General features: G+C 38.8%; 1 protein-coding gene across 1 annotated transcript in view; it reads left to right on the top strand.

The window, feature by feature from the left end:
* fam135b (family with sequence similarity 135 member B) overlaps positions 1–26,077 on the top strand; it is a 64,460-nt gene extending 38,383 nt beyond the window's left edge. Inside the window, exons 8-20 of the mRNA XM_042507153.2 lie at positions 5,612–5,771; positions 7,733–7,782; positions 8,613–8,768; positions 11,680–11,753; positions 11,829–11,983; positions 12,632–14,615; positions 16,548–16,714; positions 17,949–18,040; positions 18,150–18,247; positions 20,544–20,695; positions 20,866–20,976; positions 21,542–21,655; positions 22,828–26,077. Of these exons, the coding sequence (XP_042363087.2) occupies positions 5,612–5,771; positions 7,733–7,782; positions 8,613–8,768; positions 11,680–11,753; positions 11,829–11,983; positions 12,632–14,615; positions 16,548–16,714; positions 17,949–18,040; positions 18,150–18,247; positions 20,544–20,695; positions 20,866–20,976; positions 21,542–21,655; positions 22,828–23,033 (3,519 nt within the window). The 3' untranslated portion in view covers positions 23,034–26,077. The remainder of the gene's footprint in view (positions 1–5,611; positions 5,772–7,732; positions 7,783–8,612; positions 8,769–11,679; positions 11,754–11,828; positions 11,984–12,631; positions 14,616–16,547; positions 16,715–17,948; positions 18,041–18,149; positions 18,248–20,543; positions 20,696–20,865; positions 20,977–21,541; positions 21,656–22,827) is intronic.
* The last annotated feature ends 410 nt before the right edge of the window (positions 26,078–26,487 follow it).

The raw sequence follows: 26,487 nt of genomic DNA, 5'->3' as shown, positions 1-26,487 counted from the left end.
TGAGACATTAAAAATTATTAAGATATATATTTTGTATATAGTCTTAAAATATTGCAATATTATTTTAAAGCCATATTACCCAGCCCTACTACTCACCATAACAAGAAGGTTAAACTGCTATATTTCTCAGTTCTGTTTATGTTCGTTGTCAATCTGTTATTTATTTGTCAAACAGGGCACTATTTTGCAAGATCAATTTCAGTATTGTTGTGTGAGAGAGTTATGAAGTTATGAGAAAATCTACTGCTCAGGTGAGCGAAAGTCATTATGTTATTGGTTGGCTTGTTTTTATCAGCGTTCAGACTTCAAAACAAAAATCAAAACAGCTCCAGAAAAAAAACAACAACCTGAACATACAAATGTTTCGGATGTTTCAGATATTTGAAATGCTTTGGAAAAAGCTCAAGCACTGGAGTTAAAGGTGTAGTGTTTTTTCTAGAATATAGTTCTTCTAGAATATAGTTATACAAAAATCTTCGCAATTACTACACCCATTCGTGGCCACTCCCACGTATAAACGCTTTACCTTTCCATTATCACAACACGCCTACATCGCCTTCAATTGGAAATAATGACGGCTAGTGCGGTGGCTACAATAGAAATAAACCGGATAATGTTTTAACATCCATTACCATGCTTCTTGGAATGTTATCACATAACATCAGTCATCTTGCAGTTTAGTTTTAGTGACATTTTGAAAATATCGCTTAAGTTTTACGCAAATCTGTAATGAAAACCCATCAACAGATTCAGATAGTGTACTTAGTACATACACAAATATACTTCAGTACAACTTTTTTCATACTTCCATTCAAAAGCATCTTTTTAACAAACAAAAATCTGCTTAGAATTTATATTTAATGTGGCTTTGGGACACAGTTTAGGTCTTAATTGGACTCTTCTGGACTGCATGCCATTTTAAACTATTTTCATTTTATTTTCTTGTTGCCATTATCTTCAACCAAAGTCTCCCGTTTGTAGTTTTCTCTTGTGTTTGCCAATTATTCCAACGCATGTACAGTTGTTAAATCGTCGGTTCCACTTTTTCCGTCCTTTCATAACACGCATCTCTCGGGTCCCTGTGTCACAGTCACAGTCTACACTGTAAATCTTAATGAGCGCCCCGGCTGCCCCCCCACCCCCGCCTCTCCCCTCACTCCTCCTGGTTTTTACTCCAACCCCTGGCTGGGCACTTTAATAAGCTCTGCGTTTAGCCAGGCGGGGGGGGTCGTTTGATCACAGTAATGAGTTCTGCTCACAAGCGCCACGTACCACATAGCTGCAGGTGAAATCTGCAACACAACGCCACCGCCTCCTTCACCCTTATTTATTTAGAGCTTTTTACTTGGGGCTACACAGCATTTTTCAGCACTTTACCCCTTAACACCACAGCTTTTCTTCTAAGTGTTATGTTGTTATTTCTGTAAGAAAAACAATCACATTGTAGATTTTCACTGATATTATCTGTTATGTCTCAAAAGGAAGGGAAAAAAATCCCTCAGTGGTATATAAAGCTATTTTCAGAGAAAATGATGCTGTGAGACATCTGTGAATGTTTTTGGTAGAATTACACAATACAAAAATGTTAACATTTTGGTTTTGCTCCCATTTTTCACAGGTTTAGGTTTAAGATCCTTACTGCAGTCAGTAATTATATTTCTGTGAAATTCTGGTTGCAAATTTGTTAAATTCTGTGTCAGTAAGCACTTCTCCTTTTCCAAGATAATCCATCCACCTGTCAGGATCATTACTACACAGATGTGCCTTGGGATGGTCACAATAAAAGAACACTCGTGCAAGTTGATCACACAACACAATGCCTCAGATGTTGCGAGCTTTGAAGGAGACTGCCATTGGCATGAAACGAATGTTCATGAATGTTTCCAATAATTTGGCAGTACATCCAACCAACCTCACAATCACAGACCACATGTAGCCACACCAGCTCAGGACCAACAGTCACAAGGCGGGTTTCCAAGACAGATTTGCACAAAACTTGAGCCATATTTTTCTAAATGTCAAAAAAACACAATTGTGAGATGACTGTGTTTCCATTAAATGATGTTATGTGACTTCTCCTCTTGCGATAACATTCTAAGAAACATGGCAATGGCTGATCAAAACATTAGTAGGTTTATTTCTTTTGCAGCCACCACACTATCCGTCATTATTCCAATCGAAAGCAGCGTAGCTGTGTTATGTGAACGATAATGGAAAGGCAAGCCCCTTATACGTGGGAGTGATAACGCATTTCACAGAGGAATTGTGGATTCAAAACTTTAGATGATCCGCTCAACTTTTGAAGAGTTCTGCAATGCAGTAACACCTCTTGTAGCACCTGCTGCATCATGCCTGAGGGAGCCAGTTCCTGCCGACAAGCACATAGCCATTTATAAACTGGCTACCTGTGCAGACTACAGTGTATTGGCTGAAAAAATGAAAAAAAGTGTTTCCTTTTCAGTTTTGCAAAATATGTTGTTTTTTTTCAAATTGCCTGAAATACCACCTCATGAAAGTGTAAAAACGTTTTTGCTATAAATGGTAGTGTTTTTCAAAACTGAAGGGTTTCTGTGAGTATTTTTACATTCACAATGTCAATTTACACAATTTGAGGGTTAAAGGAACCTGCCTAGAGACGTCTCAGGACAGCCCATCTAAATGCTCGTCCTCACAAGGTTCTGGACCTCACAGCAGTTCATCATGGTAACCATCTTGTGCAGTTGTGAGGTCGGTTGGATGTGCTGCCAAATTTTCAAAAGTGACATTGGACGTGACTTGTGGTAGTGAAATGGACACTCAGTTCATAGCAACAGGTCTCGTGGAAATTCCTGCAGCCAGCAGACCCACGGCATGCTTCCTCAAAACTTGTGACATATGTGACATTGACGTTGAGATCAGGGTTTGCATGATATCCTACAAAAATGCGCACACCACAGTTTTCATGATATCATTCAAATTAGGGGCCCATGAATGACTTTATGACCTTTACGCACAGTTACCTACTTAACGCACAGATATGGAGGTTAGGTTTAGGGAACAATAGTTAGTATGGTTAGGTTTAGGAGGAGAAACACGATGAAGATGTACATTAAAAATGACTCGAAGTTCACACAGTTTTGAACATGCATCTCCAGGGGAAAGCCCCGGAAAGTCTTGTGTTTACGTTCCTCTTGACAAGAGCATGCAGGACTGCTTCCCTGTTTACTCCTGTTGGCACAGTGATCAGGTGATCGCAGCCTTTGAAAATACACAAATTTGGGTGCATTACTTTTTTTTGTCAGGAAATGCACAAGCCATTTATGAGAACAGCCTGGTGTGATCAAACTGCACGTTTTAGAGAGACCATCCCAAGACACACCTGCGTAGTATCGATGCTGTTTAATCAGCATCTTGATATGCAACACATGTCAGGTGGATTATCACCAGAAGAGGTGCTCACTGACAAAGATCTTTGAGAGCAACACAGATTTGAGAAGAATAGCTCTTTATTGGGTGCCTGAAAAAAGTCTTGCCATGCTAACGAAGTTACCCCTTTGATACCTAAGATAAATGGTTTGATTTCTTTCAAAAACATTGGAAGAGGGCAACAAGAAACTTAACAAGAAACAGCAAGAAACATGCTAGAGAAAATAACAAAAAAAAGAAGAAAATAACCTAAAGAAACTGAAAAATAGGACATTTTTCACCCTTTTTTTTGTATCTAACAATCTTCCTCGACTAATTTTCGTTTCACCTTTCACCTTCACTTTTTTTTTTTTTTTGCAGGTTTTGGGACAGTTCTTGCTAAGTTGTTTATACAGAAATCAAAGCGATTTTCTCAGGTGTCAGAGATTTATAGGCTAATGCATCTGAATGTGGCACATGAAACTGATCTAAGTGTTAAAGGAAGAGTTAACAATGCAGAAATCATGTGAAATATGGATTTCTCTCTAGTGAAAAAAAACTCTCTCTTCTGACAGCAGCAGTCACACTGTGATGTTGAACTCCGAAAGTTGCAGTGACAGCACCAAACAAAAGCTGAAACTCTGATGTCAGATGACATCAAGCTGAGAGCACGTGATCCCGGACGCTATGAGCGTGGTGAAAAACTACACTTTTCAGATAATGACTAGTTCATACTGAAAAATAACAATTTTTCCCCTGCCCTTCGCTTGCAGACTGATCCAGGCAAGCCTCTATAAAGGTAAAAAAGATTTATGAAAGTAAACATACAGATGTTCCCTGCTGGTCCGGGTAGACTGCAGCGCTGCAATTACAGAGTGCACACAGGTGTGATGATAGGGCCCGGGACTTGACTTGCTCAGGGCAAATTATAGTACATCCCCAGATACTCAGGCGTTACATGCATTTCAAAGCTCAAAACATCCCAACCATGGAGAGGTGTGTTTTTTTTGCAGGTTATGGACCGACAGACAACGGCAGTCACTGGCCACATTCAAGGCTCCCTGACTCCACGTTACAACAGCTGATGTGTTCAGTGATAGTTGTCTGGTCAGAAGGCCATCAGCTCTTTATCTAACTGACAGACATGATTATCAAGTCTGTGCTGATTTGTGGCTTGTGTTACTCTCAACACACATTGTAAACTGCAATGGAGAACTACATTTAATGCTTCTACTGCATTGTTAGAGAGCCATCTACTGGAAACAGGCTCCATATTACAGCTTATATGAAGCCAACACTCAAAAACCATGAGGTTGAGCTACAGGATTTAAAACATTGTTTTCCTGTTTCTTTTTCTCCTCAACCCCAAACTACATAAAATTAAACCTTAGCGCCTTGGATTCTGGGTCAACTTCCTCACTTGTGAACTGTAAAGGTTGTAACAGGGATGCGATACATCCTCCTGAGGCCACATACACGTATTGATCTGATTTTATGGCTCACAGCAAGCTGTGTTTAGGGGCCATTTGCCTCCAAAGTCGTATTTTATGTTGCAAGTAATTATCTAACTGTTCCCATTCAGAAGCACGTTTCTTTTAACCCTTGAAAACCTAAGCTACTTGGTTTTATTTCTTTCAAAAACATTGGTGAGAGGCAACAAGCTACTTAAAAAAAAATTGAAAAAAGTTAAAAAGTTAAAAGATTACAATAATTACCTGAATATAAGCCATAAATAACTAAATAACAAAAATAGATAAATTAATACATTTAATTAAATAAAAAGAATAAATGCAAAAAACAAACAAGAAAATGACCTAAAAATTATATTTTTGTAACATAATTTTAAATATGAAATCATTATACCTTACAAGTATAGATTTGTGGACATTTTACCCTTTATTTTGATAATTATTTTTTAAAACTAATTTTTAGGTCATTTTCTTGTCACCTTTTACTGATTTGTAGGATATTTCTTGCCAAGTTGCTCATTGTCCTTTTTTCCTCATGTTATTGAAAGAAATCAAACTAATTTTCTTAGGCTTCAAAGGGTCAGATAGCTTGTGAGTTTCAAACGGTTAACACAAGTTCAGTGACAAGCCCATACAATTGTTGCAGTTGTGAACTCTGAAGGTCAAGTACATGTCTGTTACTAAGACAGGCCGTTTTCTGAGAGTTGACAGCTGGCCTACATAGCAGCTGACATTTCCTGTGTGTCTCGTCTCTGTAGGGGAGCTTTTATGTGCCCAGTGAAAACTGCCTGCAGAGAGCTCACACGTGGCACCGGAGGCTCTGTCGCCTCCTGTTGGTGGCACACAGGGGCCTGCACACCTACCACTCTGCACTGATGAAGGAGATCCCACAGCTCCAGCAGACTCCACTCGACTCAGGTGAAGCTCTGCATTATTTGTATATATATATATATATATATATATATATATATATTTATATATATATATATATATAATTTTATTTTATTTTTTTTTTAAATAAAATTGTAAAGGACTTTAAGTAAATGAGTTGTAATATTGGTTTATTAATGATCTACAACTGATATTGATATTTGTTCTTCATGTCGCCATCAATTAATCCAACATGGTTAGGAGTAGTGGTGAAAGACCTTAAGTTAAAGTACTAACAGAAGAAAGTAAACATACTTTTAATAATATAAAATAATTGTAATAACAGTATCATAAGTGGTGTAAGTAGTGTGTATTGTCGCCATTCAGAGTATTATTATTATTATGACCATGTTGTTATTTTGTTACAACTGACACATTAACGTGTAAGCAACACTCAAATGTGAGGTAATTGTATTCGTATAGTGGAGTATAAGTATAGGGAGTGAATTCCAGAATATCCCTATGTACAAATACTTTAAAATTGTACTGTACTTGAGTAAATGTCTGACCTACTTTTTACCTTGCAGACTGTATACAAAGATGGACATCACACCCCCACTAACCCAAGCTATGCTTAAGTGAGGTTAACATATCCCAGAAATGGCCGCTGCCATCTTGTGCTGGTGATGTCATTCACAGCTTGAGTCTGCGCAGTAGCGATATCTGCGGTGGAAAAATTCTTTGCCAAAACACCAGTCAAACCAATCGCAAGCAACCTGAGTGAACACGAGTACAGGGACTGGCTGTCACAGCTGTCAATCACAAGGAAAAATACCCTTTTTGTGGAATTTAATTACTCATTAAAACTGAACTGAAGTAAAATCAATCAACAAATATCAGGGTGGTGAGAACTACCTTAAGTGACAGAAACCATCTTTGGGAAAAATGTATTTGGCATGTACTTTTAATTTTTAGTTTGGCCTATGACCCATTAGCTAACATAAAGGGGGCGGGCTTTATGACCTATACTGCAGACAGACACCAGGGGGCGATTGAGATTAAAAAGCTAAACTTCTGGGGAGCTGTCCGGTTGTCCATATTTATACTCAGTCCATTCTTTCCTCACTGGTTAATATTACCTTCGCAAAAGAGGTCATGTATTTGGCTTGGTTTCTGTGTTTGTCTATTTGTTAGCAGGATTATGGAAAAGTTACTGGCCTGATTTTTATGAAACTTGGTGGAAGAGTGTTGAATGGGTCAGTGAAGACCCCATCAAATTTTGGAGGAGATCCAAATCACGGGGCGGATACACGAATTACATTTTACTTTAGTTTATATTGTAAGAAAGGGCATTTGTGCTAAGTGCCAATCGAGTTTAATATAATTTTGTTTTTAAAGTCACACAAGTTAGAGCATCTTTAGCTTCTGCGTGGTGACATTTTGCTCTGAAGCAGAATATTTTAGTGGCTTACAATTAAAAGAGGGATTTAGATCAAATCCTTTGCGTTGAATTTCATTGCTAAAAAGTGGGCAGATCAAATATTTAGTGTAGTATAGTGGGATGGACTGTTGGCTCCACACACACCTCCCTTGTGAACACCCCTGAGTGCAGGATGAGTCATCAAACATTTAAAGAGAGAAGAGAAAAGACAGGGATTGTGATGTAGAATTTTTTAAATTTTTTTTTTCATATAATTTGCATATAAGAGGAGATAAATGATCAATTAGCTCAGGATTAAAAATGGGAAATATATTTTAATTTGAATCACTATTTAATCACTCTGAGTTTTCTCCTTCAGTCTCAAAAATTATTGGATTATTTTGCAGATTTGTGTTTTTTTTTCTTGAAAAAAAATTGCTCTTAAATTTGGCCCTAATTAATATAAAAAAGATATTCAAATTTTTGACTAAAATCTGTTATTAAGGCTGTAGTGACCCTGTGCTCCGCTTGCACAGAGTGTATTTAATTTCATTTGCACTAAGCTCTGCAAATATCTTGTCTCTCACAGAGGTGCTGCCTGTCGAAGAGACTCTAAATCAGCTCACAATAGAGTTACAGGTACGTTTATTCCAAATCCTCATGTTAAAGAGCCACATTAAAGTTTCCGATGTCTTTTGCTCAGCACTAAGGCTATTCTGATTATGATTCTAACTTTATTGTGATATTCAGGTTGTTATTATTTATCTTTAACTGTGTTTTTCCTGTTTTTAAAATATATGTATATATAATGCATCAAATCAGTCAGTGGCGGAAAAGAAGTATATTTTTTTTGGCATGCTAAACAACGTAAGCCAGCAATACACAAATAAATTAAATTAAATTAAGACAAAATAATAATTTATATTATTATTATTATGGTTGTTGTTGTTGTTGTTGTTGTTGTTGTTGTTGTTGTTGTTGTTTTTATTAGTATTATCATCACTACATATTTATTTATTTACTTATTTATTTTACTACACTCCAGGACAATGGATTTTTTCTGAGACGTTTCTAAGGTGTCATTAGTTCAAAGCCAACTACAAAATTTTCTTTGGTGAATACAATTTAAAATGTATTTGTATGTATAACTCATAAAAGATCATTGAGACATTAAATAAACATGCCTTTCTGTTAACTCTTGATTTTTTAACATCTTGTGAAGTGTATGTGCAGACTGGCATGATAGCTCAGTTGTTATTAACAGCCTTTTACACAGAGAACAGCAGGGGTTTATCGATTGATGAGTTTTCTCTACAATGCAATCCATGCAGGCGCTCTCTTGTCTGTTGGTATAAATATGTTAGCAAGAAAGGTAAGGATCCGAGAAAAGAATGTATTCTAGGAAGACTGATGCATTTGATGTAACATATAGGAATCTATTTTTTCTGACCCTTCTGTTTCCCTATCAGCTGCAGGAAGGCCACGAAAGGGTCGCAGAGCAGATCAGCAGGGACGTGAGCCAGCTCTGCTCCCAGCTGGCTGCCCTGTGGAGCCGCTTCCTAGAGGCCGCTGTGCTCAACCCCCACATCCTCTCCTATCTGGCCCAGGAGCACCACACGCTCAGGGTGAGAGTGGCACTCCATCAAAGGCGTGCTTATAACCACGCTCAGATGTCAGCCTTTACTGTGTGCTCTCTGAGCCACAGCCCTGACAGTCTTCATTCCAGAGTGCAGTGCTTACGACTGGTACAGATATGATTAAATGTAGACATTTATATCCTCAGCACCCACACACAAATACAAAAATAACACAGAACAATGAATGGTTTTATAACCGCTGACATTAGCTTTGCAAGTAGTTCCTTAAGGCATGTTGGGTTGCGTTACTGCATAAAATTCTCTGGCACCACACTGGAATGATCTCTCTGGGCAAACATATGAGCAGGGGTGGAATTATAGGGGGGGGGGGGTGGGGTAGGACACAGGGGACATGTCCCTGCCTTATTTTTAGAAGCCAGTGTTGGACCTCTCACCTTTTGTAGTTAGCAAACAATATATATATATATATATATATATATATATATATATATATATATATTAGTGCTGGGCCGTTAACGGCGTTAACGTGCTGCGTTAACTGGATTCTTATCGCCGATAAGGAAATTATCGCGCGATAAACTATTCACTAAGTTGGGTCTATACAGTGAGCAAGGCACCAATTTCACTTTGTTGTTTAAGCGCGGATGTATACCTACCTTCCGCCTTGTTCACGCGGAGGGGGCGTGAACAAGGCGGAAGCTGGTCTGCCTGAGTGACTGGAGTGATTAGGCTCAAGCCTTGTCACAAAGCTGCTGACTGTTAATGGTCTTCTTCATGACCTCTAATGTAGGCCCACAGTTCAGTTAGGGTCATGTTATCAGAGGCTGCGCCCTCTGCTGTTCATTCCAGTTAGCAGGAAAAAGCTTTTTCCACATGGAGACAGAACCTGTGTTCCTAAATGTCTGTGTTTAACAAAATAAAAAAACAGTTAAACATCAAAGTAAATCTTATGGAACATTATTTTTCTTTACCAAATATTATAGTAGAACAGCTTTCTCAAGCATTTTGTGATGCATTTTCATCATTTAGATAGATAGATATTATTTTGAATGTCTTTGGCAAAATTCAAATCTATAATTTTAATCTAGATTAATCTAGATTAACTACAGGATTGCAGTGAGATTAATCTAGATTAAAAAAATTAATCTATGCCCAGCACTAATATATATATAGTTTGTTAACTGTAAAAAGTGGAGAAGTCCAGCACTGCTTTCTAAAAAAATGCACTATATACTGCACTATATAAGACAAAAAAAGGCATGGAAGTTGGATTGGTGTTTGTATCTTTTAAATTGCAGCAAATAATGAATGCATGGAAGTGGGAGCAACTTGAAGACAATTTAAAAAAAAGTGTTTAGAATCTTTAAAAGTAGTAAGTATGTATGTATGCATGTATGTATGTGTGTGTATTTCCTATTATTTCTTGTTATTATTAAGTATTTATTTGTATTTATTAAGTGTCTCTAATAGTGTAGAGAGTATTGAGTTTGAACATTTTAAGAGGACATACCTTTTTCTATCTTAAATTCTATATGGTTTAATGGGGTTAAAATCTTATATTTTTAAATATTTCTCCAAAATTGATAGATAAAAAACAGTATTACTTTTGTACACTTTGTTACATATAACATACGCATTTTACTGGTTTTTATTAGTCATTTTTCTTTATTGCACTACCTTTATTGTTTTGATGCCTGAACTTTGCCAACATACTATCATATATGGGCTTACAAAAAAGGTGTTTGTGTGAATTTCCTGTTTATGGTAAATTTATATTTGAAGTCTTTAGGCTTTAGTTTTATGATAAATGCATATTTTGACATTCATATTACTTTTGGGGTGGGTCAGTATAGTGATCAGTTTTGTCACTTTTTGCTGTGTAAAATAATTTTGTCACAATCATCAATTTCACACTTTGAACATTCAAACTTTTGAAATATGCTCATGTTTTGTTCTAACTCAAGTGGAGGAGTTAGGGGCATCCAGTGGTGAAGCTTCGGATTGCAACAAAATTAAACTCCTCTTGCACAAAGCGTGTAAGAGAACAATGGCGTCCAATGCAAAATGGCAAAAGCATGAATTCTAGAGCCAGTATTTGGTTGTTTGTTCTGGGCTAGAAACAACACGCCGGACTCTGTGGAAGAGAACCCAACCTGTATGTAGATTTTTGTATTTTTGTAGAAGTTCTCATTCTAATATAAACACAACAATTCCTAGTTGATTACACACTTATTAAACATAGCTATGAATAGAATTAGTGTTATTTCCGCCAACATATCCCTCTAAATTATTCTTGACGTTTTATTGATGAGGAAGAACCTCCATGTTGAACAAGAAACAAGTAACATATTGTGAGTGGGTGACCAAACTCTGTAGAGTCAGAGTTTTATTTGTGACCTGTGAGCACTACAAAGTGATTTAGCCAAATGATACGATGCCATTCTAGACCTCAGAGGCTGAAACCCAGCTGAGCAAAGTAATATGATTTCCAATGCAATGCAATCTAATCACTGGACTGTTTAATATGAACATTCTCTTCACAGTGGAGTAGCTCTCAAGGCTCTCTTGTGGCACTGTTTCGTCTCAGTTGTCTGAAAATAATGAACATGTTTGCTTTGGTATTAGATTACCTCGGAGGGATACTGTCATGCCTCTGCCCACCAGTGGAGTTAGGATTTCAATTAACACTTATTCTGTAATTATTGTGGGGTGAAAATACACCAGAAATAGTGTTCCTGGTTATTTGCCCGTCGCAGCGGCAGACTTTCAAGGGTGATGCGTTTCTAATTGGAGCTAAGGAAGAAGAAAGCTTTTGGATCGAGCTTGTGTCACAGACCGGATGAAGGGACTTGAAGCTGTCTTTGTGTGCAGACCTTGAATGCTTGACTCAGTGCGACTGACTGTTAAAAACTGCTTTGTCTTTTTCTGCTGACATCAGGTCAGGAGGTTCTCAGAGGCGTACTTCTTCACGGAACACCCCAAAGAGATATCTCTGACATTTCAAGAGGAACTGTAAGTATCAGTCTTCTTGGGGAAATAGTTGATTCTTTGAACGGAGAGAAATGTGATATGCTTCTGCTCCTTCAGAATCAATAGACATGGCCAGATAGCTGGAGAAGTGCGGAGCTCAGACTACCTGACCAAGATGCCTCCTTTACCTGTTGAGTGCCTGGACATCGATGGAGACTGGAACAGCCTGCCCATCATCTTTGAGGATAGATATGTGGAGTCTCCTCAGACAGGTAATACAAAAGATGGCTGGAAAAAATTATCTTATTCACACGCCTGATATCGAACAGAATTGTCAACTGGTTCTACTTCATTTCTATCTTCAGTCAAACATTTCATCCACTCTGACCAATTTTCATTTGGGGGTGGAGATTTAATTTTACCTTACCTATCACTAGAGGCTGACATTTGTACCTGAATCTAACTAAATAATTTTAATTTTTCACTGATGCATGGCCATGTTAACATATTCGTTTTGTTAAGGCTTTAGGGGTTAAGCAGACTAGTCAAACAAACTACAATGTCAGGGAATATTGAGAAGACATGGATTTAGAAGTGACTTGAAAGCAGTGTCTATCTTGTCTATAGCGGTTGCTATTGTTATTATCTCTCATTGGTTCTGACGCACTGTTTAATACTTGACAAAAGTTTGACTATGGCGTCAAACCCAACTGTAGCTCTAATTGGCTAATTAAGTCCTCCCTTGGCACTCATGGGATCATTTTTATTTTAACTGAGAAGAAGACGAATCTGCCAGACGATTCTGTCAACTCAAAGTCAGTGGAGTTGGTGGATTTAAAGGTCTAGAACCAGGCAATGTAATCACCATTTTTTTTGCATTTCAAGCCAATAGATATACTGCAATGTCCTTGTCTTTGCAGAGTGGGTATCACGTGTGCCAACCACTGATGGGCAGATCAACTCAGGTCCCGCCATCCCTCATGCAAATGGGATTTTTGAAAGAGGCCAGGGAGCCACTTCACCAGCAAAACCCCAGGATCCCTCAGACAGTGATGACTGCATGGACCTGCCCACATATGTCTCACTCATGGCAGAGCAGAGTAAGACCAGTACCAACATCAGAAGTACACAGAACCTTAATCCTACTGAGGATGGTAGTGAAGCGTCTTTAGCAAAGTTAGAGAATTTGAAGGAACCAGAGGAAAAACCAGATCAGGATGAGGAGAGATGTGATCCAGGTCTGAGGCAAATCTCTAAGCCTTGTGATGTGGATCCATCGGGAGGAGAAGCAGTCTTGGCTCACTCCTTGAACAACAATCTCCTCACTGACTCTAATAACATCAGTGATGAGTCTCCTGCTCATCGCTTTACAGAAACTACCGTTCTAATTTGCAATGCCGCTAATGACAGCAATGCACGAGAGAGTGAAATCAATGATGAGGAGTCTGATATTGCCATGCCATTAAATCACTCCATGGATGATGAAAGCGAGGACCTTCCTCTAACCAGCTTACCCATTGCTCATGCACATCCTCCCTTCCCCGGTGATCTCAGAAGAGAGATGAGCCACCGTGGAGGCCTGGTCGGCTCCAAGATCATGAAGCGCTCATCCTCAGTTATTTCTGACTCAGGTATTGAGAGTGAGCCCAGCTCGGTGGCCTGGCCCCTTGAGGCCGCGCTGCGAGGTCGACCTCCTTTAGACTTCTCCAGCGAACGGGAGATCCCTCAGCAGATAGTGTGTCGCCACCCAGTCCACCGAAGCTCTCTGGAGGGCCTGCAGATGGAGAGCAACGGTAGCCTCCCAAGTGGAGGTATCCAGGCCTCGCTCACATCTATTAGCTCCCTGCCCTATGAGGAGGACCAGCAGCAGAGGCAGCTCAGCAAACTGACAAAGTCGGTCTCTGCACCGCAGATAAGCAGCCCTGAAGACACCGAGGAGGATCATATGCAGCTCAATCAGGACACAGATACTAAAAGCATAGTGCTACACCAGGAATCAGTGAATCTCAACTGCTCTTCTTTGAACAGCAACACGGATTCGGCGCAGTCTGAATCATCGCTATTAGATTCAAGTTCAACGACAAATTTTGGCCATATAGTCAAGGAGAATATTAGCTTTGAAAAGTCACATCCTTCACAGTACCTGTCAGAGACATACAGAACCAAGTCAGTGTTAAGTGATGTGTCTGAAGTGTTGCTTTTACAAGAGTCTTTTGAGAGCCCTCATGTGAAGGAAAGCACTGTTATTGGCAGCCAGGGGGAGAATATGAACCATCAAACACACATCAGTGGAGTGAGCGCCTCAGTGGAGGATGTGCATCTCGTTGAAACGGAAGCAGTGCCCTGCAGCTGCGGAAACAAACCATGTGTGCATAAAAGTGCGGCAGCTCAGGAGAGAATTAACACTGGAGATGATTGCCAAAGTTTCCATCAGCCTGAACTGCTTGGTGTTGAAGGCCAGGAGTGTTTGGATCCCTCACGAACACCTCTGGAGCCTTTGAGGCTTCACACCAATGACCTCCCCAGCAGCACTATTGCACAGAGGCCGAGTGACCTCACAGGGCTGATAGCCAATAATATCGCATCACCTGTTGACCTCGATGATTTATCAGCCAACGAGAAAGAGCCTTTAGACTGCCAGACTAAGCCCTCTAAGATCCCCAACTCAGGGCTGGCCTTTGTGAATAAGAAGATGGTGGAGGTGGTGAACATGTCAGTGTCCTGTGCCCCGACCTGTCTGCCATTTTCTTCTGTTCTGAGAGACTCTCCGTCCATCAGTGGAATGTCTGCTCGCCAGGCTACCTCACCTATCACCCATCAGCCCCTGGGTTCCTTTGGCATCATCTCCTCATCTTCACTTAATCCCCTAAACATGGACGATGAGACCAATGAACGAATGCTAAAGTGAGTCAATATTTGAGCTATGCTGTGTGTTAGTAAAAGACGATGTGTTTTAATCAACAATGTTGTTACATATTTTCAGCTTACCATACAAGACTGCTTTGTGGATCAAACTCCATGGTCTCTTAACCAAAATTTAAATATGTTGCCTGTGCATAAACAGGATGAATGTCATTGCATTTTTGTCTAACCACATTAGCTGGCTGGTTAATGTCTCCAACTTATTTTACAAGCATGGACACATGTCTTTTGTTGCTCCATTGCTTGCTAAAGAAAGTTATCATTTAGGTATCTGCTGTTGGAGGAACGTGCTGTTGGTAGAAGATTGATTAGCAGGCAACTGGAGCGCTTAAATTTATCTTTAAATGTCAGCATTGGCCAGTATAGACAAATTTAGTTACTAACTTAAAAAATAACAGTTACTAGTGAAACTTTATATACAACTTAGCTTGATAGTGAATGTTGCCATGGCACCTTGTGTCTGCAGTGGTGTAGTGGCAAGGTAGATGGATAGCTTACCAAGGAGGAGGTGGGTATAGTCCCCTATGGGTTATATTCCAGTGTTTTTTGGTGGACAGCTAGGCATACTGTAACGAGCCAGAAAAAGAGGTGCATGTCTGTATACCAGCACTTTGAATTGAAATATATTACAGTAACCCAATGTTACACATCTTACTTAATTTAATTTAGTTCACAAGCTACAAGGATATACTCGCCAAAATGAAAAATCTTAAGGAGTCATACAACATACATACATCCGGTTCAACCAATAGAAATGTGGACAACGCCATAAACTGACCACATTGTAATCAAAGAAGGTCTATAGTCAAAACCTGACATCAAGGATTCAAACACTTTGCTGCCGCTCCTACAGTTATCATGTTCAGGCCCCTTTTTCTACCCCTGTGGGATCAATTTGGTAGCAAAGCAGCAATCCTGTCAAATTAAACAAGTGACATCCGTATTTTGTCAGTAGTGTAATTCGAGAAGCTTTCAATCAAACATTGGCCCATCCTCCGAAAGGCTTAGAGGCTAAAATGAACACTAAAATAGAAAAAACACCTGTTTTGACTCATTTTTCACAGCAAAAGGGGGTGGATTTTGTACTTTCAGTTGGACATCAAGGCTGCAATCGAGCATGTTCAAATAATAAAAGTAGTTATCAAATGTTTGTTCAGGCAGCTGAGAATAATGCCCATCTGACTGGGGTGTCAGTAAGTAATGTTTCAGAAAATGCAGGCCCTCTTCCAAGGAAAACTTTGTTGGAGTGAGATTATAATCCACACCAAGGAAACAAGGCCAAGAGACAAGGTTTTATGGCTATGTGGAGACGGCTGTTGACATCTGGTGCAGTAGCTGGCAGTTACTCATGCTTGGAAAGCCTAGCATAACAAAATGAAGTGAGGGCAAATACGAAGCAAGGAAGTCAAGACGAGGTTAAATGCCTCCTGAGAGTGTTAAATCACATCAAAGAGTGCAGACAAATCCATCACGATTAGCTCAAAGTACAGGAGCTGGAATCGGATTTGTTTTGACTCCTTCATAGCTGAAATCTGTAACATTGCGGGATGACAGGGCAATAAAACTTTCGAGGAGCTACTCGAAAGTCTGCGGGACTTTTGTTTATAAGCCTCTGTTTGTTCGGAAGAAGGCAATGTGAACTGAAATTAATCAAATGCAAAAAATGCAAGGCAGGTTTCCCATGATGTTTTGGACCAAAGGGAGAAAACTGTAGGTGTGATTCACCTCTAAGAGATGCATTCTTAGTGTTATACAAACTTTTCTTCTCAGATCAGCATTTTATGTGTGTAACTAAGATTGTACATTATTTGCTTGTCTTTGTACATTACGGGAAAAGGTCTTTTTCAATTTATTGCTAACAAACAGAATATAATCTGTTTGTGTTTTTCCAAATGTCATTTCCCTTTTCTCCAGCTTCTACAAAGCCAAAGAGGAGCTGCTCAAAGAGTTGAGCTTTCAGGCCAGCTTGTACAGCGACCTTCCTCTCCTGGCATCGGATCTGCCCTATTTCCCCCCTGAGGAGGACGACGAGGAGTTTGAGGACGGCATACACCTTGTGGTGTGTGTCCACGGGCTCGATGGTGAGTCTGCATAGAGTTTACGGTTCTGGTTCACCGTTTTGAGATGCTGTGGCATACTTTTTTTTTTTAAGAAAGTGTGAAAGTGCTAGTATCCTATGAAGTTAGACAACCCAAGGGATCCATTGTTGAAAAACATGTAGGCATTGCTTGAAGTTAAGCCAAATTTAGGAAACAACTGGCATGATGATTTTCAAAGGAGTACCTTGAACTGTCAAGATATCTTAATAAAAATGGGTTCTATGTGTACCCGCAAATTTCCCCCAAACTTGAGAAAGGCTTGTTACCATTAATTATATTCTTTTATATGAAAGTGTTCCTTCAAATCAAAGCTGTATTATTAAGGGAAAAGAACAACCAGCCTATATGAAGAATAATTAATTGCCTAACATGGGGGTCCTCAACTTTTTTGTTTTTTTCTTTTGTTTTCTTTTTTTTGTGTTGCTTGTGTGTGTCCCTTTATCATCATATCACATTGCCTTTCTAAATGTGGACGTTTTTGCGGGTTTGTGAACTGGTCATATTTTCCTCAGCTGCAGTTTGGCGAGTTTTAGTACAGGGTGGAAATTTGTCATTCTGGTCAGAACTGATCAGCTTTTAGACCCAGCTCAATAAAGTTAAGTTTCACTTTCACCACACCTGGCATTGTGCTGCTCCCTCTGTGCCCAGAGTACACTCTGCGCTCTGAGAGTGTGGTGAATTGAATACCCAAACGGTATATATGGTACAGCTTCAAAAATACAAAATCAATGTGTTGCAGCAGATGTTGTCATCGAGGTGGGGTGCCACAAATAAATGAATGCTCAGGGAAACACAGGAAAAATATTAAAAACACATAGAGACAGGATTGTTGTGAGACTCAAAATATTTAATTAATTAATTTGCACAACAGATAATTTGTAATAATAATGATAAAATATGAAACCAAAGGAAATGATTCCTGAAATCTCCATATTGACATAGTTTTCAAGCCTATTGCTTGCTCATCTGGCCACTCCGATGAAAAAATGTCTTCAAGAAACTAATAGCTCTTAAGCTGACACCTTCCCAGCATGCTGTACATTTTTAGACTTTAGTGTCCTATTAGCAAAGTTAATGTAATACAGTCTCTGAGAGTATGTCCTACAACCTTAAAATATCACTTTGCACTATGTATTCTGTGAATACTAATTCTAGCCGTCTCTTAAAAGATAAATGGGCCAGAAAGTGTGTGTATAATTTTCTTCTTTGCTTCCAGGAAACAGCGCAGACCTTAGGCTGGTGAAGACTTTCATTGAGTTAGGCCTTCCAGGATCCAGGCTCGACTTCCTCATGTCTGAAAGGAACCAGGTACAGTTGGAATAAAGCAAATTGATAACGCGTACAGTCATTCTTTTTTTCTCCAAAAAGTGCTTTAAGGCATTTTGCAGAGCGCTAATAACAGTACTTTTCTCTGCAGACTGACACGTTTGCAGATTTTGACACCATGACAGACAGGCTGCTGGATGAGATCATACAGCATATCCAGCTGTACAACCTCACCATCGGCAGGATAAGGTCAGTTGCTCAAATTTAACAACACATTACTGACAATTCAGCTTTTGATTGATCATTTAACCCTTTGAAACATGGATCAACATCAGTTTTTTTGTGCTGCTTTCAGACATCTATCACAGTAGTTAAACCTTTTACCCCTGAGCAAATTGGTTTAAATTCTTGAAAACATGAGAAAAAAGACACTTAACAACTTGTCAAGAAATTGCGTACAAATTGCAAAATAAAAATAAAAATAAAGAAAATGTTGATTTAGGAAATTATTTTTAAAAAAGCTAGAGAAAAAAATGAAGAAAAAATATAATTAAATTACTTATTTTATATTAATAAATATTATAGTCTTGTTATTATTTAATAACTTTTTTTGAGGTAGTTTATTTGTTTTTTTATGCATTTTTTGTTTCCTTTCCCTTTTTTGTGACAATTTTCAGGTAACTTGTACTATTTACTTATTTCTTGGAAATTTTGGTGTCATTTCTTTACAAGCTGCTTATTGCCTTCCCATGTTTTTCAAAGAAATCAAGTCAATTTGCTCAGATTACAAAGGGTTAAGTTATATCATTGGCAATCATCAACTCAAGCAGCATTCTCTTTGGACAGTAGATGGCAGCAGAGACTACGTATTGATACTTGGACTCAGCACGAGTGCCTACACTCATTAGAATCACTGTTTCATGATAATGTATTGACTGTACCAACCCAAAATGGATATCAGCACAAAATGGATGAAAAGCTCTTATCATTCAGTGCCAATAAGTTTCTGAATCTCACTTGATTGACTGTACTCTTTTATGTGGTACTATGTTGCCTAGTTCCCGTCAAATTAAGCTATTCATCTTCCTGCTTAATTGCCCTCGATGTGCCAGTTTATTATTTATTTATTTATTTTTTTTGCAAGAGTTTCAACCCAAGTTTGTTAACTTTCCTTGTTGTGGCATATTCTCCAGAGAACAACTATCAAAGACAAAAGCAATGGACTGCCACAACAGCATCTGGTTCTTTTCACATTACTTCTATATTTAGTTTGGTAGGAGACAGATGAGAAGGAGCAGACATGGCGATGAGGGATTTTGGGTAAAGCTGTAACAGTGCAGTAATTAAACTAAGTGACAGACATATAGCTTCATGAATCTAATATTTCCCACTGCTGGGATGACTATTAATTTGTATGCTATGTCCTCTATGTTAGCATCATTAAGTTGTCATTTGCCTTTTAGGATGTTTAACCCTTTGAAATTTGGAGTGAGCGACATCACTTTCCTTGTGCTGTTTTCAGACGCCTTTCACAATATTTAAATCTTTGAGCCCTGAGCAAATTCTTGCGATTTCTTTCAAAAACATGGGAAAAAGGCAATGAGCAATATGGTAATAAATGCGTCACAAACTGCAAGAATTTAAAAAATTCAAAAAATGTGTTCTGAGAAAGGAAGGGAAAATGGGAAAAAGAAAAAAGCTAGGGTAAAACTTTATTTAAAATTATGTATATTATATTATATTAGCAAACAGGATTCGCAAGGTCATGACAAAGCCTGGAAAAGTCATGGAACATCACATTCACATGTTTCAGGCCTGGAAAAGACATGGAATTAGTAAAAAAAAAAATCACTTAAAGTTTTGGAAAAGTAATGGATTTGTTACAGTAATCTTTCATGGATAACCCTTCATGTAATCTAACAGAACAGCAAATGCACTTTATGGGGCTGAAAACATGTAGCTTCAATATGCATCGATGTATGATGATTTTTGTCTCTTCATTTTCTCCCCTTATTCTGTCTCTCTCATTATGTATGCCCTCTAGCTGAAAGAATTGTTGAAATCCTGACTTGTTTGAAATATGCTGGGCAAGCATGGGCAGAAAAAAAATATAGGTCCTTGAGAAGTCATGAAAAGTTTGAAATTTTGTTAATGAAAATGTATGGGAACCTTGTACAAAGTTATTATAATTTTTGTGTAAGTAGTTTTACTATGTAACTTCTGTTTGTTTATTATTTAATTTTTATTTATTTTTTACTATTTGTCAGGTAATTTTCTTGTACAATATTTGGGTCATTTCTTCTTTTGTTGCTTTGTCTTTCTCAATTTCAGGTTTCAGGGGGTTAAACATTTAAAAACTTAATGGGTTTTCTGTAATTGCCAGCTAAAAATCTTAAAATAGCCCCAGCTGGAGCTCTATGCAGAGGAGGCTATAATAAGATATTGAGCCGTGTCATAGGTCAGCGCTGTTGGAGGCGCTGTTTTCTAGCCACCCACTCAAGTTGCAACTTTATCTCTCTGAAAGTAGTTTGTCTCTGGCCAACAGCTTCATTGGCCACTCTCTGGGGAACATCATCATCCGCTCTGTGCTGACGAGGCCTCGCTTCCGATGCTATTTGCCCAAACTGCACACTTTCCTCTCGCTGTCGGGCCCACACTTGGGAACCCTGTACAACAACAGCACATTGGTCAGCACAGGTGAGGCCACCAAACTGCACACTGCAGATGTGCTGTATTTACAATGCTGCACAGCACTGCATTTCAATGGTTTGTGCTCTCAGCAGCATCTTTTTTATCTAAAAGTATCACCCATACTTCTATGAAAGAGCAGGAGTCCTGATTGTGTTTTTTTTGTGTGTTTTGCTCAGGTCTGTGGTTAATGCAGAAGCTGAAGAAATCGGGCTCCTTGCTGCAGCTCACCTTCAGAGATCACGTCGATCCACGGAAAACATTCCTCTATCTCCTGAGTCAGAAACCAGGTAGCGTGTGAAAGTGAATTTGAAACACAGACAGTATATTGACTGCCTCACTTTACAGAATATTACTTGAAAGACAAGTCTATTCAAATATTCATGGAAATGTTGTCATCTTGTCCTTTTTGTCAAATTTCTGTACGTGTCAGCTTGCTAACACTCAAAACCCCTGCCAGCGTGCTGCGAGAGGCCTGTGAGAGGCCTCCCCACTGTTTGAGTGGAACAAAGCAGTCGTTTGTCACACAGGCTTGAAAAAGATAAGCCTGAAAACACTATTTTACCCCTTCAGAGCTGTGGCAGGCTGACAAAATGATCCAAACCCTGTCATTGGAAACCCACCAGCACACTCTCTTAAAAGCATACTGACAGGAGACTTAAGAAAAAAAAAAACCCACAGTTTTATCGTATCAAGCCTGTCATTGTACTTTGTGATTGTACTTTGCGTTTTACAACCAATTCACTCCTTTCCTGTGTCTTCCTCTCTCTCCACCTCTCTCTCTCAAACACACACACACACACACACACACACCCTCTGCAGTCTCATTTACTTGTGTGTGTTGTGTCCTTTTAGGGCTCCAGTTCTTCAAGAACGTGGTATTGGTGGCGTCTCCACAAGACCGTTATGTTCCCTTCCACTCGGCCAGAATAGAGATGTGCAAAACTGCTCTTAAGGACAGGACCACAGGTCAGAAGTGCATGTCTTCATGCTCTATTGGATTCTCTTCTCCTCTCCTTCAATATTTACAATATTTTTCAATATTTTTTAGCCCCAGGGAACCAGATGAATCTGCGAGCTCATGTTTTATTGCTTTGGCAGATGTGTCTGGTCAGGACAGATTTCAGGCAGACTTCAGAGGGGTCATGCTAATCACAACTGTTTATTATTATTAATATTACCTATATTTAACCTTGAGAGAATCCCAGAGGGCTGGGCTTATTTACAATGATGTCATATATTGAGATAAAAAAAACATGCAGTTAATAGTTAATAAAAGATACATGATGCAATATCATTAAAAAGTATATGAACAGACACAAGATGCAAACTATAAAAGCAGATCAACTCAGTGCAAACCCTAGGGACTTTCAGTAAACGCTAATGATAACATACATGCTGAAAACAAAAAGGCCATTTTTCTGAAAATTCGCTACATTCTCCCACAAAGACGCAAATTATTATTTAGTATTCAGAATGACATCATCAAACCTTCCAACAATTTGCAAAGCAATGACCAACCCTACTCAACCAGTCGAACTCTTTATGCCCCAACCCAATCAACCCAACCAATGATGGCAATGATGGGGAACCAGGTCTAATCATTCTGCATAAATGATAACCATGTACTTCTGACATCAGTTAAAAAAAATGGCACTGTTTTTTCACAACAGACCGTCATAAAAATGCTATCGCCATGGGACCTTTTTCAGACTACTGAGGCTTCAGAATTAAGGGCTGTAAGAACAATAAGCCATCTCCAGCTAGGTTAGCTAATGTTAGCAAGCTTCAGATAGATGAGTTGTTCAGCAAAAGTTACATAGGCTAACGTTAAGTCCAACTAAACACGATTGGTGTGATCCTACACCTACACACTGCTTCTAAAAAAAGCACTTTGCTTTTTTTCAAGGCTTATATGATACAGCCAGCAGTTGGTTACCTTAGCTTAGTTTAAAAACTGGAAACAGCTGTCCTGGCTCTGTCTGAAGGTAGAAAAATCTACCCATAATTATCTCTTGTTGTTTTAATCTGCTACCCAAAAATGATGCATACAAAGTTGTATTTTTGTACGGCTATATGTGCCAGACAACAGAAAACTCCAAAAATGACTCACCGTAACTTTCTTAATTTCTGCACTGAAGGGCCTGTGTACACTGAGATGATCAACAACCTCCTGCAGCCACTCGTGGAGGCTAAAGAGTGCCGGCTGATCCGCCAGAACGTGTTCCACGCTCTGCCCAACACAGCAAACACCCTGATCGGCCGCGCCGCCCACATCGCTGTCTTGGACTCTGAGCTCTTCCTGGAGAAGTTCTTCCTTGTGGCAGGGCTCAACTACTTCAAGTAAAGGTGCTAGTACTGCAGACTTGCTGAACACTTCCTGTCGGTGACTGATGGAGCCACTTTGAGCGATAAGGTCCTTATCTTCACTTTGTACAGTATATTCAGTGTATATAATCCTGATATCCAAGAGGCAAGGCCTGTATATCCAATTTGTTAGGGTTGTTAGCAGCTGTTACAAAAAGATCAGTGTATTGTGACTGTTGAAAATGCTAACTCAGACGTCTGAGTTTGACGTGTAGCCATGCAAAACAAAACATCTGACATCTGTCACAGGATTGATTGTAGATGTTTTATGGCCTTATTATTAACTTGAGTCAGCCAGAACACTAACAGATGCTAATTGTGGTTGAGAGCATTTAACTACTTTCCCTTTAGAGTTGGTTTAAAGCCTTCAGTATGGCTGCTTGATTGAAGTCTTATTTAAGGGGGTAGACCGATGATAGTCTTGGATTATCCTTAGAGCCGAAGCGAGAAGAGATTGGCAGCATTTATCCCGTTGATTGTACAAGTATTTTGTTGTACAAAACATAAATGTTCCTTTCTACAAAAACAAATGTTTTGTTTAATTTTTTTATCTGCTTGTGTATCCACAGTGTAAGTCGTTCATCTGAATGTGATCTTTTGTGTGATGTTGTCTTTGAATCTATCAAAGTGTAAAACGGCGGCAAGAGTGTGACTCCATACACCCCTATAATTTAATTTATGGAATATTTCACACATTTATTTTCAAAGTATGTTAAACTGTACATCAGTTCAGTCTGACTCTGATGAGTTAAGTATAAGTATAGTTTCTTTGATTCCAGATGGCTCTACCTGCTGTGGTAGCTTTTAGTTTTTATTTATTGTGTGCACTGATTGATTGAAAGGTTGATTGACTAAATTAATTTGTTACTGATCATTTGCCAAGCCTTGACCACCTTAGTTACTGATGCTGCTGTGCCTGTCAAGCTTTTAGACTTGCACAGCACATGATCATTTAAACACTGGTGGCAAATTATTACAAAAAAATTTAAAGGAAATGTTGAAACAGTGCATCCATGATTTAGCTCCAGGTAGAGAAAAGGTGCTCCTGATTTTGCTCAGTCCAAAATATGGTCCAATGGGGGACAACAGAAGAGGAAGGACTTCTGTCTTCTACATAATCTAAAGCTTGACATATATAGTCAGGTTGCCAAGACATGATTGGACAATTGCTGTTCGGGGGTGAATTTTAGCAATTGCCAATTCTTTAACTAAGACTAACAGTATTAAAGCAAATCTACAGCATTCAAATTCCCACCATAACACAGTTTAGGTTAATGACGTATTTAGATTTTGTTTCTTAAATCTGACAGGGAGACAGAAAACAGGCTTACTGATATAATTAACAGCAAATCTACTGTATGTATAATGTGAGAGAAACTCATTATCCATGAGTATACAGTACAATCTTATGGTCTAATGACCATCACTTTCTTAATGAGCCATTTTAAATTGTAGATTAAAAATGGTCCACACAAGGATAGGTTTCATAAGGCACTCATTATTTTTTTAAATGGCTTAAACCAGGGTGTCATTGCTTTTGTTTTCTGGAAAACTGGATAATTTTGCATAACACGGACCCGCTGCCAAGATTCCGTCATTTTCTATAAACCGACATCAACATGATGCATGATGGTAGCAGGGAAGAGCATCGCCGTAGCACACACTGTCCCTGAACGCATAAGATGACATATTTTGAGCATCTCATCAGCTAAATCAAACATATGTGTGATTTTTTCCTGCACAACCTTTGCTGTCACATTCAAGTGTGACACAAGAGATGTCGTTTTGCAGCACGCTGGGTGAGGACTGTTTTCTCATCACTGAGCTGTCCATCAAATGACGTTTACATTTTGACATGAGAGAACTGTTATCATTGTGTCGCCACCGACGTCCCATATCCAGCGATGGCTGCGCGTCCACTGTATATGTAGTCATGTACATACAGAAAGCTATATTTAACCTTTGCACTGGTTGGATGTCAAGTGCACTTTATTGTCAACCTTGAATCAACCTCCACTAGCTTTAAAAAATCCAAACAGCTATGTGTTTTTTTTCATTTTTTTTTTTAGTTTTTACATGCACTCTTTAAATGTGAAGGCTGCATCCTGCAATTAATGTAAAAACTGACCATGGCTGTCCGTCTCTGGCGCTCAACCATTGTACTGTCTTCAAAGAGTACAAAGGATGACATCGCAAAGTGCTCCTTCTTTTTTGTTCTCCAAGCTGTTGCCGTGGCGCTGCACAGTAAGCAGAGTGTCACTGTGATTGACTCTAATCAAATGGGCTCCTTCAGGACGCAGAGATCGTTCTCAAAAAGCCACTAAGCAAAGCTGCGTAAGCAATCTGAGGGAGCTGCCATGCATCATTCATCATTTCTCCACCCCCTACAACACAAGCACACACTGTATATGGATGAGGCTTTAACTTGTTTGCGTTTAGGGCCCTGTGTGTTTACCCAAAGGGGTCAGCAAGAATCGATGGAGGGAGAAAGTGTTTGTGGTGTTGAGATTGGCCCCCTCAAGGGCAAATACAGGTTTTGGAATTGTTTCATGGGATGGATAGCTGTGCACGTCTTGAAGGTATTAGATCCAAAAGAATTGTGTTTGTATTGCGCTATTCTTTACGTGTTTTGTTTTGTATGACTAAATGTGTCTCAGAGAGTGTTAACTGTACATTTATGTCGTTGCCACGACTGAGAGTGAATTCAGAGGTGATCCATAAATCCAATAGATCCTTGCAAGTGCTGTCAACCTTCAAAACTAGCTGACTTGAACCTTTTTTGTATTTGATTGCCCTTTACTGAGAGTCCTGTTTATGTGTGTGTGTGTGTGTGTGTGGAGGAGGGCGTGTGTGTGAATATGTGTTATCATTGTCTGCTTCATGTGTTTGAACTGAATGTAAAAAAGGAAAAAAAAAAAAACAACTGTTTGACTTCACTGTGACAAACATGTATTTATTTCATCCTGCACTTCTTTTTGCTGAATGTAGAACCTGTAAAGTTCAGTAAATACTACTTCATCCGTGCCAATACTACTCTGATATTTTTCTATGTTGCTGACTGTACTGTATGTATTCCTTAGTAGCTTGTGTTCTATGTAAAAATATAAATACAAATATAAATATATAAATATATATAGAGCATAGTATTATTATAACATATATGATGTTACAATAAAATTGTTCCTTTTGAATATAGATCTTGTTTGTGTTTGAATAAATATTTATGGTCTCAGACAGTGAAAACACTATTTTGAAAAACAAAGGAACATGATTAATACTTCCTTGGACTGGGTAAAAATAAAAGCATACTAAATATGTCGTATAAAAACACAATTTCTAATGTAAAGAAAACATTCAATTTAACTGACATTCATTTATTATTTATTTTTTATTTAACCAGAAAGAAGGGACTAAAACGTATGTCAACATATGCT

Source organism: Plectropomus leopardus, chromosome 17 (assembly GCF_026936395.1).
Source record: "Plectropomus leopardus strain MGB_pleo_1.0 chromosome 17, ASM2693639v1, whole genome shotgun sequence".
In the NCBI taxonomy this organism is placed as follows: Eukaryota; Metazoa; Chordata; class Actinopteri; order Perciformes; family Serranidae; genus Plectropomus; species Plectropomus leopardus.
Note: the sequence above shows the minus strand (reverse complement) of the source record. Positions and strands in the feature narration are given on the sequence as shown.